The 21,236-nt window shown below is 38.6% G+C and overlaps 1 protein-coding gene across 1 annotated transcript in view; it reads right to left on the minus strand.

Moving 5' to 3' along the window:
* LOC110311628 (OX-2 membrane glycoprotein-like) overlaps positions 1-20,519 on the minus strand; it is a 40,821-nt gene extending 20,302 nt beyond the window's left edge. The window contains exons 1-3 of the mRNA XM_085832277.1: positions 20,407-20,519; positions 10,956-11,294; positions 9,571-9,870 (exon numbers count right to left, since the gene is read on the minus strand). Of these exons, the coding sequence (XP_085688403.1) occupies positions 9,571-9,870; positions 10,956-11,294; positions 20,407-20,470 (703 nt within the window). The 5' untranslated portion in view covers positions 20,471-20,519. The remainder of the gene's footprint in view (positions 1-9,570; positions 9,871-10,955; positions 11,295-20,406) is intronic.
* Between the last annotated feature and the right edge of the window lie 717 nt (positions 20,520-21,236).

The following is a 21,236-nucleotide window of genomic DNA, read 5'->3' on the forward strand; positions in this document are numbered from 1 at the left end:
TTGTTTTCCATTTTTAGATCCTGGATGACTTTGTTCAAATCCTTCACCTGTTTGTTTGTGTTTTCCTGCAATTCTTTAAGTGATTCTTGTGTTTCCTATTTAAGGGCTTTTAGCTGTTTACATGAGTTCTCTGGTATTTTTTTTTTAAAGGGAGTTATTTATGTCCTTCTTAAAGTCCTCCATCATCATCATGAGAAGTGATTTTAGATCTTTTCTGCTGTGATGCATTTTCCAGGACTTGCTATGTTGGGAAAACTGGGTTCTGATGATGCCAAGTAACCTTGGTTTCTGTTACTTATATTCTTGCACTTGCCTCTTGCCATCTGGTTATCTCTAGTGCTACCTGCCCTCACGGTCTCCAACTGGAGCCTCTCCCTCCTGTTATCTTGGTTGTGTCAAAACTCCTTAGAGGCCAGCTGTCTTTGTGATTCTGTGATGCTGAGATCCTGGGTGTAAGAGCTCCTGGGAATCCAGCTGCCTCTGGGACCCTGAAATCCTAGTGTGACCAAGCTCTTGAGATCTTGTGATCCTATGACCCTAAGATCCTGGGCTTGGTAGAGCACCTATGAGTCTAGTTTCCTCTGGATGTTGTGGGACTGGGTGCAAAGATAGTGCCCAAGGTATTGCTTAGGGCACTGGTTCAGATCAGAAGGACTACAATTTAATTTTTAAATTCTAAAAGTAAGTTTTCATTAGCAAGCTATTGAATACTAGGGGCTGAGAAGACTACTCTTTTCCAGGCATTGCAAATTTTGCCACAGGTAGAAGGTGTTTGGTTTCTTCAGAGAGTGGTATAAATGTCCTATAATTAGACATCAGCTACTTTTGCAAAGTACTTAGAAAATACCAGCAAACTTTAAATCATATACTTTACTTTAAATCATATACTTTAGTAGAGTTTTGGTGAAAATTTATAAAGATAATCTATGGTGGATTTACTGATAATAATGTAAGTATATTAAAAATAATTAACTTGTATAATTCCAATGAGTTGGTTGTACACTGTATAAGTGACATTTAAATAAAATTGTTACCAAACTTGAAGACTCATTTATGTTTGCAGTTTCTCGTGGACAAGGTCTAACGTACAAAAACAACCAGCATAAAACATTAAGTTAGAAGAGTGAAAAGCAATGTATGTAGACTCTTATAAGTAAAGGAACAAAGAAAGGTGCCCAAAATTGTGAATATTAGAGTTTCTGATATATGTAATGTAATGTAATGATTTTAATATTAGATAGATAATAAAATTCAATGTGGTATTCCAGAGGTGAAGAGGACTATAAGAAGATTGGATACTATCATCTTTTGAAGAGATAATAGTTGTTGTTCCTCCAAAAGAAATGAAAAATTGTAACCTTCACATAGAAGATGTTTAGAAATGGTGGATCAGTGGAATAAGACTGTCAGCTTCAGAGACTGAGGCAGGAAGACTGAACATTTATTATTTATTTATTTATTTGATTTTTTTGAGACAGGGTTTCTCTGTGCAGCCCTGGCTGTCCTGAAACTCACTCTGTAGACCAGGCTGGCCTCAAACTCAGAAATTTGCCTGCCTCTGCCTCCCAAGTGCTGGGATTAAAGGCGTGCACCACCATGCCCAGCAAGACTGAACATTTAAATCCAGCCTGGGCTATAGAGTGAGCTGAGTGAGTTCAAGGACAACCTGGACAACTTAATAACATCAAAAAAAAGAAAGAAAGAAAGAAAGAAAGAAAGAAAGAAAGAAAGAAAGAAAGAAAGAAAGAAGGAAGGAAGGAAGGAAGGAAGGAAGGAAGGAAGGAAGGAAGGAAAGAAAGAAAGAAAGAAAGAAAGAAAGAAAGAAAGGAAGAAGGAAGGAAGGAAGGAAGGAAGGAAGGAAGAAAGGAAGGAAGGAAGGAAGGAAGGGAAAGGAAAGGAAAAAGGAACAAAGAAAGAAAAGAAAGGAAGGAAGAAAAACAGACCCTACATTTTAGTGCTTCAGCACCTGCCTAACATCCCCACAGCCTCTGGCTTCAGTCCCCACTCCTCTTCACCTGAGAATAGAAGTATAGAAAACCCTAAGACCTTAAGTGGAATATAAATAAGCTGGACATTAGGGAACATAGTAATGGAACTGGTGAAAAGGAAATGCAGAGACAACAGGGATTGGCCAGCAAAAGAGGGAGACAAATGAGAATAAAGTGTTACCTGGTTGATCCTGCCAGTAGCATATGCTTGTCTCAAAGATTAAGCCATGCATGTCTAAGTACGAAAGGCCAGTACAGTGAAACAGCAAATGGCTCATTAAATCAGTTATGGTTCCTTTGGTCGCTCGCTCCTCTCCTACTTGGATAACTGTGGTAATTCTAGAGCTAATACATGCCAAGGGGTGCTGACCTCCCTTCCCGGGGGGTGGGGGTGGGGGATGAGTGCATTTATCAGATCAAAACCATCCCCGGTGAGCTCCCTCCAGGCTCCAGCCAGGGGTCGTGCGCCACCAGCATCAAAATCAGAAATGAAAAGGGAGACATAACAACAGATCCTGAAGAAATCCAAAACACCATCAGATCCTTCTACAAAAGGCTATACTCAACAAAACTGAAAAACCTGGAAGAAATGGACAAATTTCTAGACAGATACCATGTACCAAAGTTAAATCAGGATCAAGTTAACTATCTAAACAGTCCCATATCCCCTAAAGAAATAGAAGCAGTCATTAATAGTCTCCCAACCAAAAAAAAAAGCCCAGGACCAGATGGGTTTAGTGCAGAGTTCTATCAGACTTTCAAAGATCTAATTCCAGTTTTGCACAAACTATTCCACAAAATAGAAGTATAAGGTACTCTACCCAACTCATTCTATGAAGCCACAATTACTCTGATACCTAAACCACAGAAAGATCCAACAAAGATAGAGAACTTCAGACCAATTTCCCTTATGAATATAGATGCAAAAATACTCAATAAAATTCTCGCTAACCGAATCCAAGAACACATCAAAACAATCATCCACCCTGACCAAGTAGGTTTTATTCCAGGGATGGTTTAATATATGAAAATCCATCAACGTAATCCATTATATAAACAAACTCAAAGACAAAACCACATGATCATCTCGTTAGATGAGGAGAAAGCATTTGACAAAATCCAACACCCATTCATGACAAAAGTCTTGGAAAGATCAGGAATTCAAGGCCCATACCTAAACATGATAAAAGCAATCTACAGCAAGCCAGTAGCCAACATCAAAGTAAATGGTGAGAAGCTGGAAGCAATCCCACTAAAATCAGGGACTAGACAGGCTGCCCACTTTCTCCCTACCTATTCAACATTGTACTTGAAGTCCTAGCCAGAGCAATTCGACAATAAAAGGAGATCAAGGGGATACAAATTGGAAAAGAAGAAGTCAAAATATCACTTTTTGCAGATGATAGGATAGTATATATAAGTGACCCTAAAAATTCCACCAGAGAACTCCTAAACCTGATAAACAGCTTCAGTGAAGTAGCTGGATATAAAATTAACTCAAACAAGTCAATGGCCTTTCTCTACACAAAGAATAAACAGGCTGAGAAAGAAATTATGGAAAAAACACCCTTCTCAATAGTCACAAATAATATAAAATACCTTGGTGTGACACTAAGGAAGTGAAAGATCTCTATGATAAGAACTTCAAGTCTCTGAAGAAAGAAATTAAAGAAGATCTCAGAAGATGGAAAGATCTCCCATGCTCATGGATTGGCAGGATCAACATTGTAAAAATGGCTGTCTTGCCAAAAGCAATCTACAGGTTCAATGCAATCCCCATCAAAATTCCCACTCAATTCTTCAACGAATTAGAAAGAGCAATCTCAAAATTCATCTGGAATAACAAAAAACCTAGGATAGCAAAAATTCTTCTCAAGGATAAAAGAACCTCTGGTGGAATCACCATGCCTGACCTAAAGCTTTACTACAGAGCAATTGTGATAAAAACTGCATGGTACTGGTATAGTGACAGACAAGTAGATCAATGGAATAGAATTGAAGACCCAGAAATGAACCCACACACCTATGGTCACTTAATCTTTGACAAGGGAGCTAAAGCCATCCAGGGAAAAAAAAAAGACAGCATTTTCGCCAAAAGATACTGGCACAACTGGTGGTTATCATGTAGAAGAATTCGAATTGATCCATTCCTATCTCCTTGTACTAAGGTCAAATCTAAGTGGATCAAGGAACTCCACATAAAACCAGAGACACTGAAACTTATAGAAGAGAAAGTGGGGAAAAGCCTTGAAGATATGGGCGCAGGGGAAAAATTCCTGAATAGAACAGCAATGGCTTGTGCTGTAAGATCAAGAATTGACAAATGGGACCTCATGAAACTGCAAATCTTCTGTAAGACAAAAGACACCGTCAATAAGACAAAAAGGCCACCAACACATTGGGAAAGGATCTTTACCTATCTTAAATCAGATAGGGGACTAATATTTAATATATATAAAGAACTCAAGAAGGTGGACTCCAGAAAATCAAATAACCCCATTAAAAATGGGGCTCAGAGCTAAACAAAGAATTCTCACCTGAGGAATACTGAATGGCTGAGAAGCATCTGAAAAAATGTTCAGCACACTTAATCATCAGAGAAATGCAAATCAAAACAACCCTGAGATTCCATCTCACACCAGTCAGAATGGCTAAGATCAAAAATTCAGGTGACAGAAGATGCTGACGAAGATGTGGAGAAAGAGGAACACTCCTCCATTGTTGGTGGGATTGCAAGCTTGTACAACCACTCTGAAAATTAGTCTGGCAGTTCCTCAGAAAATTGGACATAGTTCTACTGGAGGATCCTGCAATACCTCTCCTAGCATATATCTAGAAGATGTTCCAACTGGTAAGAAGGACACATGCTACACTATGTTCATAGCAGCCTTATTTATAATAGCCAGAAACTGGAAAGAACCCAGATTCCCCTCAACAGAGGAATGGATACAAAAAATGTGGTACATTTATACAATGGAGTAATATTCAGCTATTAAAAAGAATGAGTTTATGACATTCCTAGGCAAATGGTTGGACCTGGAGGGCATCATCCTGAGTGAGGTAACCCAATCACAAAAGAACTCAAATGATATGTACTCACTGATACGTGGATATTAGCCTAGAAACTTAGTATACCCGAGATATAAGATACAATTTGCAAAACACATGAAACTGAAGAACGAAGACCAAAGTGTGGACACTTTGCCCCTTCTTAGAATTGGGAACAAAACACCCATGGAAGGAGTTACAGAGACAAAGTTTGGAGCTGAGACAAAAGGATGGACCATCTAGAGACTGCCATATCCATAGATCCATCCCATAATCAGCCTCCAAACGATGACCCCATTGCATTCACTAGCAAGAGTTTGCTGAAAGGACCCTGATATAGCTGTCTCTTGTGAGACTCTGCAGGGACCTAGCAAACACATAAGTGGATGCTCACAGTCAGCTATTGGATGGATCACAGGGCCCCCAATGGAGGAGCTAGAGAAAGTATCCAAGGAGCTAAAGGGATCTACAACCCTAAAGGTGCAACAACATTATGAACTAACCAGTACACCCCGGAGCTCTTGATTCTAGCTGCATATGTATCAAAAGATGGCCTAATCGGCCATCACTGGAAAGAGAGGCTCATTGGACATGCAAACTTTATATGCCCCAGTACAGGGGAACGCCAGGGCCAAAAAATGGGAGTAGGTGGGTAGAGGAGTGGGGGGCGGGGTATGGGGGACTTTTGGGATAGCATTGGAAATGTAATTGAGGAAAATACCTAATTAAAAAAAAAGTGTAATGATACACACATAACACACACAGACACACATACACACAACACACACAAATGCTAATGAAGTCTAGTACTTTTTATGGTAACTTAAAAATTAAATTTGAATAGGGAAAATACAATTGCCAGTGCAACAATATCAAGAGGTATAATCTACAAGACATGCTTAGGTCATGGTGGCAGTCCCTTGTGAGTAGCTTAAGGTCATCATAATGAGAAGGAGTCATTGTAACAGCATTGCTGGCACCAGGGATTTTCATCTCCCTTTTGTTCTAATGGTGCATCCTACCATGCAAAGCCTTCCAATTATTAGCCAGCTCTGTGCTACATGTACGTCTCCAGTGCTTAATTTCATTTCCTTTTACTAGAACTTTAATTCAATTAAATTGCTATTATTTATAATTGTCCTAGTGACTGGTCCATTGCTGTAAAGAGCTTCCATGACCACAATAAATCTTATAAAAGAAGAGTTATAAAAATTGGCCAGAGAAAAGGCCAGATCTGCTAGAGTTGGAATTGCAGCATTTTCAGCTGCTATGTAAGTGCTAGGGATCCAATCTCAGCATCTGGAAGACCAGCCAATGTTTTTTAATCAGTGAGCCATCTTTCCAGCCCTCCAGTATTTTTTAAAGACTACTTAATGTCCCCAGTATTCAGGGAAATGTAAATTAAAGTTACTTTGAAACACCACACCATCTCAATCAGAGGACTATTAGGAAGGAAACTGACAACAGATGGTCAAGAGGATGTGGGGGGAAAGGAATGTTTACTCACTGCCTAGTGGTGATACAAATTAATACACATACTATGGAATTTGGTTTGGTGGCTCTGCAAGGAATTAAAAAGAAAATTATGAAATGATCCAGCTGTGCACTTCTGGACATATACCCTAAGGACTCCAGATTCTACTGTAGAGGCACTTGTACATCAATGCTTACAGCTGCTATATTCACAGCCTAGATGTCCATCAACAGAGAAGTTAATAATAAAGATGTGATGTATACCCACAATATAATATTATTCAGTTGTAAATAAAATTATGAAATCTGTAGGAAAAAAATAGATCTGGATAGCATGAACATTAAGCAAAGTGAGAGCGAACTCAGAGTGACAAAACCCTTATGTTCTACCTCATATGTGGATTCTAGCATGTGTGTGTGTGTGTGTGTGTGTGTGTGTGTGTGTCTGCCTGCTTGTCTGTCTGACTTCCTGTGTGTCTGCTTAAACAAGACCTGATGTGGGTAAAGTCTAAAAACCTGCTAAGAAGACAGAGAGCAGTAGTGGCTAGAAGTGTGAACACAGGGACAGTTAGGTAATGGAAGAGGAAAATGAAGGGATGGCAAGGGTGTGGGTGAGATGGAAGGAGGGGAAACGATAAGATGAAATGTCCCTTTGTTCAAAACTGTCATTATATGCTAATTTAAAAATAAAATTTTAAAATGAGGGAAACTCAATGGTGTCACCACATTGATGAAAGAAGGAAACAACTACTTAACATGAAATAAAGTGGTGTGGAAATGTCCCTTTAAAAATATAGTAATTTGGCCTTCAGGATGGCCTGAAGAAAAACACCCAAGCACCCACCAAGGGTGCCACAGTGATAGGCAAATATGTGATGGAGAGATGGGAAAGATGAAATATTCAGTGGAGGGATGGGAGAGAAAGTATGTACACTGTAGAGAAAGGTGGAAATGAAGACTCAGCAGCAGTGAGGAACAAGACAGATGTGAGAAGCCTGGGCAACAGCAGGGCTATAGTTAGGGTCTGGTCCAGGCTGCCACCAAGTTACTACCAAAGCCAAGTGGATTTTTGTGGTCTGGTCTGTCTGCCACCAGAAACCATGTGGATGTCTGAGAGCCATGCTACCTCAGAGAGTGGGTGAGATGTGCTGATCTGACTGGCTTGCATTGCTGTCTGAGCACATGCTGTTTCTGAGAGCCATGTCTAGTTCTGTGGTCCTATGGCAACTGCGGGGTTGTGTTGATGTCCCAAACCTGTGTTATCACTGAGGGCCATGCTTATATCCTTGGTCTGGACTGCCACCTGAGGCATTGTACTGAGCTGGCCCCAGCCCTCCTTGGTCATCACATTCAGGACAGCTGGCTTAACCCTTGCCAGGGCAGCACAATAGAGCTGACCCTGGTGGCAGGGGAATAGATGAGGGTGGGTACCCTCATCTGCCTTGATGCAGTGTGGGTGAGGGAGAGATGCCTTTCAGCCCTCACCCGAGTCAGGGAAGTCAGCTGACCCTGAGGTCATAAGAGCTGTCCTTGCCCTTCACTGGCTGCAGCACTCCAGAGAGCAGGCCCTGTACCTTGCCTGGGCAGCACAGTCCAGCTGACCCTGGTTGGGGGTGGGGCACAGGTGAGCTGGTCCTGAGGGTAGGAGACTAGGAGAGTTGATCCTGCACCTTGCTGGCTGCAGTACTGGGTGATCTATCTGTGACAGTGCTGGAGAGCTCACCCTGGTGGTGCAGACATAGGACAGCTGGTAAGCTGACCAACTGAGCTACCACTGGGGCTTTGCATCCCAATCTCTACCCCATCTATGAACTGCTCAAACAACATGAAAGCACCAGTCCTGCATATCCAAAGCTGCAGGATCCCCATGACACAGGGTAACCACAGGATATCCAAGAGGAGTCCCAGTGAGGATACAGTATTAATAGTGTAGCAGAAGCCTGAAGCCTCAAACCAGAGCAAAGAGTCATTGCAGTGAACATTTGCTAGATAAAGATGTATGGACAAAAGCGTATAGTGTGTAACGCACTGACCTACTACAGCTTCTATGACAAGTTGGTTTTGTTCTTTGTTTTTTTCTTTCTTTTTCTATGCTATCTTATGTACTTTTCTTCTGGGGGACAGGTTGCAAGGGCAGAGGAAGGATGTAAAGAATGGTGCCATGAGTGGAACTGGGGTACCTAATGGGACACTCACAGGGAATCAATAAAAAGCTAAAATAAATAAATAATAAAGATAGTATATGATGTAAATAAATCATAAAATAATATACGATGTAGATAAATAAATAATAAAGATACTATGTGAGGTAAATAAATAATAAAGATAGCAGATGAAAAAAAGAATGAATGAATGAATGAATGAATGAATGAATAAATAAAGCTATCTGCAACCCTAAACTAAAGGAAAACTTAAAGAAAATTCTCTGTGTAGGATTAAAAAGAATTCAACATAAAATTATGGATAACAAAAAATAAGAAGTTGTCTGCAAAGAACAGCACGCCACAAGACGAATGGTTAGGGTGAAGCCTCCTGACATTGTTTGATTTTTTTTTCATTGTTGATGTTTGTTTCTGATGACAGAGTTTCACTACGAATGGCTGTCCTGGAACACACTATACAGATCAGGCTGGCCTTGAGCTAACAGAGGCCATTCAGCCTCTGCTTCCCAATGACTGGGATTAAAGACATAGGACCCTGTAATTGGTTTCATTGTTTAATTTCTTAATCACGCATCGGTATTATATTGATTTATGTTATTAAAATTAGCCAATTTATGAAATTATTTCTTATAATAGATTTTTTAAAAGATAAATATCTCTGCAATTTCTTTCTCTTTGTATGTGTGTGTGTGTGTGTGTGTGTGTGTGTGTGTGTAAATGCATGTGCTGTGGATGCTAGAGATCAACAAAATGTGCTCTCCAACTTTGTCTATTCTTGCCGTGTTTGATTATGAGCACACTCCCATGTCCAGCTTTTCACATGGGCTCTGTGTTTTCATTGATAGCATTTTACAGACTAAGCTTTTGCCCACTTTAACTTCACTGTCACTTTTACTCACCTCCTTGATTGACTGGCAATCGGACTATTTTCTCTTCGTTTCTTACCGAGTGAGTCATTGACACAACCAAGTCCTGGAGACCCAAGATCCTCGCAGTTTTTAAAGAGATGTTGTAGATTTTAGTGACAGTCACTGTAGCATTGGCGTTCTGAGCAAAGTACTCTTGTGGTGCCTGCACTGTGACTTGGGAAGGGTAAACAGAGATTCCAGGGGCAGGCTTTCCCACAGCTGAACAATGAAGGCTATGAAGATCTTCAGAGCCAGGAACAGACTGGAGTTCAGTTACTAGTTCAGATACAGCTGAGGCAAAGAGAGGGAAGCAAAATTACTACAAAAGCAAGTCATACCAAATTCTCTGCTGTGAGAGGGTGGCATTTCCCCCAATTTCTATATGACCCACAAATGCTGAAAACATCCCTAGCTGATATATCCTGACAGATGTCACAAAACTTCTAATATCTTTTTCTCTGTCTACTGACTGCTGTTTCAACTTCCATGCATCTATAAATTATATTATATACATCCCAGCACTTCACACTCATCTAGACATGATAAGGTTCACTGTGTAAAGTTGTGTCTCTGTTGTTCCTCATCTACCTAAGCATTCTCTGATTGGCTTTAATAAAAAATTCTAGTGGCCAATTATATGGGCAGGATGTGGAAGGTGTGACTTTCTGGGATGGAGAAAGGAGCTCTGGGAAAAGAAAGGAAGGTCTTTCTCCAAGAGATATGAGAGGAGACAGATGTGACTGCTGGCCTGGATAGTATAGCTAGCTATACTATACGTGGCTGGTTGGAGTTAAGTGGTTGGGTTAACTTAGATGAACTAGTTGAGAATCTGCCCAGCTAAGGCCTATGCTTTGAAATATTAAAAGCTCTCTGTGTGGTTATTTGGGGGAAACCAGATGGTTAAGAAATGACTGCTGCTATATTAATTTCCAGCACTAATTAAGATACATATAATATTAATAATCATTTTACAGTGACATAATAAGGAACTGGTGTTCTCACTAGCACTGTGACATTTTGCTCATTTGAAGACTGGGCAACCCTAATTCCCTTAGCTTCATGTCTCCTTGTTTTTCTCTGATTTCTCTTTTCTCATACATTCATCTTAGTAACAACATTCTGACACTTTTCTGGGTTTTCTCCACTTAATGGAAACGAGTGCAGCACAATGTAAAGAAATGATGTACAGAGGGAAAAGATCCTGCCTGAGCACAAAATCATAATTGATCTCCATTATTTTTTTCCCACCTAAGTAACTTGGACCAATCACCACCAGCTATTTATTATCTTTCATTTTCTGGACAAAGTTATTAAAAACTATAACTCTACAACATATACCCCTCTTTATAGAAACCTTCAGGAAAGGGGTTATATACTTATAATGGTGAGGCAGGTTTGTCCTCCATGGCTGCCATGTGGAAAAGTGTTAAACAGACACTTGTAGCAGGCTTCATCTTCAAATGTCACTCCTTGGATAGTCATGAAGTAGGCACTGGGTTCCAGGATCTTGCACTGCAACCTGTTTACATATGGTGGTAGAATCTTTTCTCCATATTTATGACTGTAAGTGCCAATATTTTGAGGCAATGAGCCTTGGATTTTTTGCCAGGTGATTTGTTCAACATTTTTCAGACTTGTGAAGTTGCAGAAGATGGTCATGTTTCCTCCCAGGACAGCCCTCTCATAAGTGTTATGCTTTATCTTCGGTGAAGACTCTGAAAATGAGATTCATTGTTAAGAGATATATTCTGCATCTGCACACAGAGCTGATCCTGTGCTATAACACACCATAAAAAAATGCTGTTGGGAGAGAGCAAGTCTCCCAGGAGTACTGACACCTCTGCAAGCACAGGTAAGACCACCACTTCTGTTCAGATTTCTGGTCCAAGAGGGACCTGTCAAGAGCCATCAGGACACAGGAACCAAGGAATAGCCTGGGACAGAATCTTTCCAGTTTCTGTCTGAAACCCAGATCTGACCCTGTACACGGCTCTCCTTACCCAAATTCGTAATAGAGAGAACTGGTCTCCCAGGAGTTCTGACACAGAGGCTTGCAGAAGGGACAAACCACAGTCAGAGACAGCAAAACCAGCTAACACCAGAGATAACCAGATGGTGAAAGGCAAGGGCAAGAACATAAGCAACAGAAACCAAGGCTACAAGGCATCATCAGAACCCAGTTCTCCCAGCACAGTGAGACCTGGATATCACAAGACACCAGAAAAACAAGACTCTGGTTTAAAATCACATCTTATGATGATGATAGAGTACTTTAAGAAGGACATAACTCCCTTAAAGAAATAAAGGAAAACACAGGTAAACAGCTAGAATCCCTTAAAGAAGAAACACAAAAATTCCTTAAAGAATTGCAGGAAAACACAATCAAACAGGTGAAGAATTTGAACAAAACCATCCAGGATACTCAGAAAATTGGACATAGCGCTACCAGAGGACCCAGCAATACCTCTTCTGGGCTTATATCCAGAAGATGTTCCAATTGGTAATAAGAACACATGCTCCACTATGTTCATAGCAGCCTTATTTATAATAGCCAGAAGCTGGAAAGAAGCCAGATGTCCCTCAACAAAGGAATGGATACAGAAAATGTGGTACATTTACATGATGGAGTACTACTCAAATTAAAAACAATGAATTTATGAAATTCTTAGGCAAATGGATGTATCTGGAGGATATCATCCTGAGTGAGGTAACCCAATTACAAAGAAGTCACTTGATATGCACTCACTGATAAGTGGATATTAACCCAGAAACTTAGAATATCTAAGATACAATTCACAAAACACAAGAAAATCAAGAAGAAGGAAAACCAACGTGTGGATACTTCATTCCTCCTTAGAATAGGGAACAAAATACCCATGGAAGGAGTAACAGAAACAAAGTTTGGAGCTAAGATGAAAGGATGGGTCATCCAGAGACTACCCCACCTGGGGATCCATCCCATAATCAGCCACCAAAAGCAGACACTATTGCATATGCCAGCAAGATTTTGCTGAAAGGACCCTGATATTGCTGTCTCATGTGAGGCTATCCCAGTGCCTGGCAAATACAGAAGTGGATGCTCACAGTCATCTATTGGATGCAACACAGGGCCCCCAATGGAGGACCTAGAAAAAGTACCCAAGGAGATGGAGGGGTCTGCAACCCTATAGGTGGAACAACAATATGAACTAACCAGTACCTCCAGAGCTCATGTCTCTAACTGCATATGTATCAGAAGACAGCCTAGTCATCCATCACTGGGAAGAGAGGCCCCTTGGTCTTGTAAACTTTATATGCTCCAGTACAGGGGAACACTAGGGCCAAGAGGTGGGAGTGGGTGGGTAGGGGAACAGGCAGGGAGGGCGCATATAAGGGATTTTCGGGATACCATTTGAAATGTAAATGAAGAAAATATCTAATAAAAAATTGGAAAAAGAAAAAAGAAATACAGAAATTAAAGACTATTTAGAATTTAATGAAAATGAAGGTATAACATACCCAGATTTATGGGACACAATGAAAGCAGTGCTAAAAGGAAAACCCAGCTCTGAGTGCTTCCAAAAGGAAACTGGATGGTGCATACACTAACAGCTTAACAGAACACCTGTAAGCTCTAAAACAAAAAAAGAAGCAAATACACCGAAGAGGAGTAGACAACAATAAGTAAACAAACTCAGGGATGAAATCAACCAAGGAGAGTAATAAAGAACTTTACAAAGAATCAACAAAACCAGGAGCTGTTTCTTTAAGAAAATCAACAAGATAGATTAACCCTTAGCCAGACTAACCAGAGGCACAGAGACAGTATCCAAATTAACAAAATCAGAAATGAAAAGAAAGATACAACAAAAACTGAGAAATTTTTTTAAAAAATCACCAGATCCTACTACAAAAGCTTATATTCAACAAAACTGGAAAATGTGGATGAAATGGACAATTTTCTAGACAGATACCAAATACCAAAGTTAAATCAGGATCAGATAAACCATCTAAACTGTCCTGTAACCCGTAAAGAAATAGAAGCAGTCATTATAAGTTTCCTAACCAAACAAAAACAAAAACAAAACAAAACAAAACAAAAACAAAACAAACAAACAAACAAAACCAACCTAGAACCAGATCGTTTTAGTGCAGAATTATATCAGACCTTCAAAGAAGACCTAATACCAATACTCCTCAAACTCTACTACAAAATAGAAACAGAAGGAAAACTCCCTAATCTATTCTATGAAGCCACAGTAATACTGAGTATTCTTCCTTGGAGATGGAATTGTTTCTCTCTAGTCAGGAACTTGTCACAATTTCCTTTCATAGAGGACTTCATAAGAGATTTTTTTCTACTTCTACCATGTTTAATGTTCCAAACAGATTTTAAAAACTGGTTGAGTGTATATTAATTTTAGCTTCAGAAGATATCACGCATATTTAAGAGGCATTTAACTATTATAAATTATTTTGATGACTTAAAAATGTCAATACTTAGTTGTATATTTTAAAATAAATGTTATTAGTTTAATAAAAAATAAAAAGAGATACATTCTCCCATTCTTCTGTGGAGTACTCTAATAACACTTGTCTCTCTCTGTTTTGAATGATTACCATTTCAGTTGCCTCTTTTGCTCAATAAAAAAATGAAGCTCAAGGTCCAGACTGAGGAATAAGTTTATGCATTCAAGACCAACCTATGATATATAGTTGACACTGTGTCTCTCTAAAAACGAAAAATACTACATATTCTATGTACATTATCAGTTACCTGGCAAATTCAAGGGCCTGCATTAGATACTGAGAAGAGAGAGACAGAGAGACAGAGACAGACACACAGAGACACAGAGAGACACAGAGAGACTCAGAATCACAGAGACACAGAGAGACAGAGAAGACAAGGAAATGAGAGGAGTATAGTATATTTTTATCACTGAATATTTTCTTAATAAAATGGTTTCTGGCACATATTTCCTAATAAATACTTATTAAAGGTAGATATTAAGAATTATAAATTAACACATGGCACTATATATATATACATATAAGTAAATCTATTATCATAGATATAATCATATACATATATATAAATCAAGGTCTATTATATTTTAATGAATATGTGTACATATATAATTTAAAGTAGGTATTATTCTTCAATGTTCTTTGTGTGTACTTAAGTCATTTTACTTGTTCATCAAGGAAATACAGTTTAACTTGAGGACTACATATGCACCAAATATCTGAAATCAATGTCATGTGTTTGAGAATGTGCAGAAACAATATACCTCACATATATTCTGCTGAAGGGAGTATAAATTCTGTAGTACTCAGGAAAACTGTTAATGTTCTTATCTCTGAGTATAATCATCCTCTACAAGCAGTGAGACTACTCCTAACATAAACCTAATGAAGTACATGCATGTGTTCTCCAAAAACATGAATAAAGAAGTCCACAAGAGCATTACTTGTCATGATGGAAATGGAACATCAAGTTATGAATATATTTTATGCCACACTGCAGTAGCTAGGCCCATATTTATGAGTATAATGGCAGGACATATTGGAATAGGTAGGTTATTTTTTAAAAAGGTCATGAATTTGTCCTATGGAGGTGAGGGTGGATCTGAGAGGGGCTTGAGGAGTAGGGAGTATATATAATTACAACACATCATATGAAATTCTCAAATAATAAGTAAATTAAGACAATATATTACATAAATCATGGTATTATACAAAGAAATTCACTCAAAATTAGATTCAATGAACTGTTTCCTCTAAAATTATGGATGAATCCTATCAATATATTAAAGAACCAGTAGCAAATGAATACATGTTAAGTGGTCATGTACTTTTCTTTTTCAACTTTCTTTAATCAACAAATAAAATACACCCATAGTGTAAGGAGCTAGAATATGAAGATTGTGGGGGTTTGAAATAAGAATGGCTACTGTAGGCTTATATATTTGAACGTCAGTCCTCAAGGAGTGAGATGACAGGAGAGGAATTAGAAGGCGTGGCTTTGTTAACAGTAGGTGTGGCCTACAAAAGCATCATGAACCTCTCAAAGGCATGAGGCACGTTTCTTGCGTTCATCAGCCAGTTCTGTGCTCATGCTTTCCCTGGGCTGATTTGTGAGACTGTGGTCTTCTAACAATCTTTTACTTTTCTGCACTTCACCATTTTGATCTCTATAACACAAGTAATGTTACCTGACTCACAGCATTGAATACAATGAGAACACGCACTCAGTCATCTGACATAAGTCACGACAAACATTTTAGTTTCCATAGGTAGTTTGGTCCTTGCCTTCAGGAAAGGATTAAACAAAAAAACATGAAACCCAAACTAGCAACCAATAAATAAATAAATAAATAAATAAATAAATAAATAAATAAATAGATTTTTAAAAAAGCAACCACACTGTCCATCCCTTATCCTACAACAGTTTCTCTACTGATCTCCTCCTCCTCCTCCTCCTCTTCCTCCTTCTGTTCCTCCTCTTCCTTCTCAAGCCTTTCTAGGTTCTGTTCTGTACTATAGTTGGAGCTATTTCCTGACAGAAGTTTTCCTTATTTATCCTTCCTTCCTTCCTTCCTTCCTTCCTTCCTTCCTTCCTTCCTTCCTTCCTTCCTTCCTTCCTTCCTTCCTTCCTTCCTTCCTTCCTTTATTAATTTTACTTGCTGCTATAATTGAATGCAGGATCTCCTTCAGGCTAAGCAGAAGCTTACTCACTAAACCTTAGCCCCTCTTTTCAGTTTACCATATTTTTTGTTCCTGAATTCAAATTTGAGGGATTTATTATTTTTAAATTATGCTTGTGACATGGGGTATGTGCCCCTGAGTGCATATACCCTCCCAGGATACAAGAGGTTTATGTATCCCCTAGAGCTTGATTTATAGGTGCTTGTGAGCCTCCTGATGTATGTAGGTGCTTGGGAAAGAACTTGGGTATTCATGTAGAACCCAATATGCTCCTAACTCTTATTTACTGAGCCACCTCTCAAAACTCCGCACTTAAGCACTAGTTATTACCTTAACCTGAAGTAAACAAATGGACTAAATGTTCTTAATTCAATCATTCAGACTGAATGAAAAGTTTTCCTATCATTCTTTGTTGCACTCTTTCATGGGCTCAGAACCCAGGCCCCAACCCCAAGCTTCTAACTCCAACTGGAGTTTTTGCATTTCAAAATAGCTACAACCCTATCCTATCTAGAAGACTTCCTCCTACTTGAAAGCAGAGAAAACACTGTTCTATGGGTTTGTGGTCAGAAAGTAATACATTTTCTGAGGCTTCTTTTCAGCTTCTTATTATGTTTAAATAAAAATTTAAACTTTTAAGTCTCTTTAATATCGATGAATAGATTTCTGTCTTCATCTGCCAGTCAAATTCGGACTAATAAAACTGACATTTTCCGGGACAACAATCTCATAATCCTTATGCTCTGTCCTCTGTGAAGACTCTGAAAACAAGTGCCAGTGTTAAGAGATATATATTTCCATATTACAGTGGTGTATTCAAATACAACCTGTCTCTATCTTTAATGATTAACATTTTATTTGCCTTTTCTGAACAATAGAAGGTAACACACTCTGTAGACAGAGGAAGGAGGATTATGCATTCAAGACCAACCTATGGTAAATAGTGAGACTGTGTCTCTGTAAAAAGTAATATGGCTGGAGATTCTATATATATTATCTGTGGTAGAATGCTTGCCTAAAACATTCAAGGGCCTGCACTGGATCCTCAGAACTAAAAAAGGGGCAGAGAACTACAGTGTGTTCTTCAACACTTGCATATCAAGTTTCTAAAATGGTACCCAACAAATATTACCTAATAAATATTTATTAGGGACATAAAATAAGAATTATGATTTAACCAATATAAAATAAATTATATATATATACACATACATACACATGTACACACACACACACACATATGTGATTATAGTGGCTATTCCTGGTTGTCAGCTTGACTATATCTGGAATGAACTACAATCCAGAATTAGAACACTCACCAGTGATCCTAATCTGGAGGCTGGGAGATACAAGTCTCTGACCTGGATCTTGGCATGGTGATCTTTCAGCCTAATGGCTATGAATTCCAGAAGATTAAGTCAGGGAGATCTCTGAGTTCAAGGTCATCTGGGAGGTGGCACATATCTTTAATCTGGGTTACAACTTCTGCTGGAGACCAACATAAGGATATTGGAAGAAGAAAGATTTACTCTCTCCTTTGTCTGCTTGCCTTGTGGGACAGAGCAACTGCTAGATCCTTCGACTTCCATTCACAGCTGCTGCTGATCATTGTTGGGAGTTGGACTACAGAATATAAGTCATCAACAAATTCCCTAACTTTATAGAGATTGTGATCTATATAAGTTCTGTGACCTAGAGAATCCCGACTAAGACATATGACCAAATTTGTATTTTAATCCTAACATATATATTTACCTAATGTATTATGTACATATGTACCCTAAAGTATGTATTATTCCACACCTAGCTGTATAGTTTATACACTTAAGGTGTTCAACTTGGTTATCAAGAAAATAAAGGTTAAACTGAGGACCAAATATACTAGATGTCTAAATGAATGGTGAACAAAGTCAAGTTTGACTGGCAATGTGTAGAAATAGCACACCTCACACATACTGCTGAAAGGAGTTTGAATTCTCTTGGATACTCGGCGGGAATCCTTGGGGATTGATAAGATATTATCAATGAACAAAAGCATCTCTACAAGTAGTAAGACTAATCATAGCATAAAACTTGTAGATGTACACACATGCCTTCTCCAAAAATATGAACAAAAGAACATTTCATAGTAACATTTATCATGATCAAAACTAAATTGCAAATTAAGAACAGACTTCATGACACACTGCAGTGGATAAATCCACAGTCACTGGTAAAGGGGCAGAATAATGTGGATTCAGTTTAATTTTTAAAAAGAACATGAATTTAGCTGGCAGGAGTAGGTGACGATGTATCTGGAGAGGAATTGAGATAGAAGTAGGGGGTAAGTATGATTAAATGCATTGTATGACATACTCAAATAACTAATAACAATATATTAAAAATAATCAATTGCATAAATTATAGCATTATACAAAGGAATTCATTACACATTGAGATTTAGTGAACTACATTTCCTCTAAAAATGTAATTAAATCTATCAACAAATTAAAGAAACCAGACACAAATGAACAGATGGTAAGTGGTCATCTATTTTTTTTTTTTTAATCAGCAACAGATAAACCCATAGTGTGAGGAGATAGGATATGGAGAGTACAAGGGAAGAAGTCTGAACGCTGCTCTGGAACATGATCTCTTCTTCCCTAGTGTCTATGTTATTTAAATACAAAAGTTAAAAACCCAGCCACAGAATTTGATCCTCCCCACTTACATAATGTCAAACATTTTCCACTAATTTCATCTTCATGATAAAGTTACAAGCAACTTTGTACCAAATATTTTTCAAAATAAATACCATGAATTTAAACTGTCTCAAAGCATCACAAGCATCCTAAACCCACGACAAGTTAGTTACTAGAGAAAGCTTGTGTTCATCACCCAGGTCTTTGCTCTGATGGTTATGAGTTCCCACAAACAGTTTAGTTTCCATGGATAGTTTGGTTCTTGCCTTCTGGGAAGGATTAAACAAAACACATAAAAGTCCAAATTAGAACACCCCCCCCCCCAAAAAACAGTAGCATCCACGCTGCCCATCCCTCATCCCACAACAGTTCTCTACTGCTCTGATTCTCCTCCCCCTCCATCCCATGTCTTCCCGGGTTCTGTTCTCCACTATAGTTGAAGTCATTTCATGACCAAAAAAAAAAAAAAAAAAAAAAACCTTCCTCATTATGCATTTTATTTAATACCTTATTATTTATTGTTGTTATGGATTGAACCCAGGACGTCATTCATGCTAAGCAGAAGCTTTATCACAAATTTTTTTGTTTCTGCTTCTGATTTTTTTCATAAAGGGATCCTATTTCTTTTTATTTTTAATTATGCTGGTGGCATGGGGCACGTACCCATGAGTGCATGGAACTCAGAAAATACAAGAGGCCTTTGAGTCCCCTGGTGCTGGATTTACAGGTGTTTATGAGCCTTCTGATTCAGGTGCTTAGAACAGAACTTGAGTCCTTCAACAGAGTATTATGTTCCCATAACTCTTATCTACTGAGCCGCTGTGTCTCAAAGCCTCTCCTCCAGGAATCTTAAACGACACTGGATACTGCCTTAACCTGAAGAAAGCTGATGGGTTAAAGGCTGTTAATTCAATCATTCAAAATAAGCAGGAAAAACAATACAATGATGTTTGTTGAATTCTTACATTAGCTCAGCTTATGATAGAGAAATCCATAAGGCAAATTATTTATAGGCTTGCCCATATAATACAAGAGTCTTGATGACAAAGAAGAGGCTTAAAGCAAGCCATTCTCAACATTAAAAGGTATGTGTGCTGTTGACTGTGAACACAGAGCATAATCTAAAGACAAAAAAGATGTTGTGAAGTGATCATTAGCACCTAGTTGGTCTTCTACCTTCTTTGTTACATAAAGCAGATAAAAAGGAAACGATCTAATTTGAGCAAGTTGGGCACACCTCAGAAGCTGTGTTCCCACCTTCATTCACATCATTTTTCTATTCGCTATAGTCATTGTTTCAAACATGTTCATGTTATATGATTTACTAGCTGTGTAATTATATAGGTATGTGGATAACCCACTGAACCTATCTGACATTCCTCTTTACCTACTGGAGTAAAAGTAAATGTCCTATGACCTAGTATTCCAGCTAAACATCCACAAAAGAAAATAGACTTACCTGATTCTTGTGCACAGAGAGAAAGTATTAAGAGATGGTGGATGCAAAGGAGTGAACAGTCCATCGAATCTGATGATGAAACTCTTTTTCTAACAGTCACAATATTGTGTTTCCTAGCTGAACTGAAATTCTTGTCCCATCCCAATGTTTTCCATGGAAGTTATTCATTAACTGGGGAGGTTTGCCTATTGAAATTGATTGGTCCCAACAGAAGTGGGTGGTTCTATCCTTGAGCTGGTGATCTTGAGGTCTATAAGAAAGTGGGCAAAGTAAACCATGCAAAACAAACCAGTCAGCAGAATCCCTCCACAGCCTCTGCATCAGCTCCTGCCTCCAGGTTTCTTCACTGTGTAAATTCCTGCTCCCATTGCTTTTAATGATGAACTGCTATCTGGAAATGTGAGTAAAATAAACCCTTTCCTCTGCCAAGTTGCTTCTGCTCGTGGTGCTTCATCACAGCAATAGTAACTCGAACTAAGATACTTCCTTCCTCATTTTTTAAAAAAACAAACAATTTCTGTGAAGGTTTGGTGCTGTTCATCTTTTGCCTCGGCACCCAGGTGGCAAAGATAGTCAGATCTCTGTGAGTTGAAGTCCATCCAGGTAAGCACTACATAAAGAGTTTCAGATGCTCAGAATGACACAGTGTATTAATTGAAGAGGAAAAGAGGAAGGGAGGAGAGAGGAGGAATTGGAGTGAGAAAAGGGAAAGGAAAATTATGCAGATACAGTGTTCATGGTGTGAAATTCTTAGAAACCACATTCAAAAAATACTTTATGTTTCACTCCATTGCAACAATTTTTAATTTCCTGGGTTTCCTACCCTCTAG

Source organism: Mus caroli, unplaced genomic scaffold, assembly GCF_978045245.1.
Source record: "Mus caroli unplaced genomic scaffold, Mus_caroli_1 scaffold_17, whole genome shotgun sequence".
Lineage (NCBI taxonomy): Eukaryota > Metazoa > Chordata > Mammalia > Rodentia > Muridae > Mus > Mus caroli.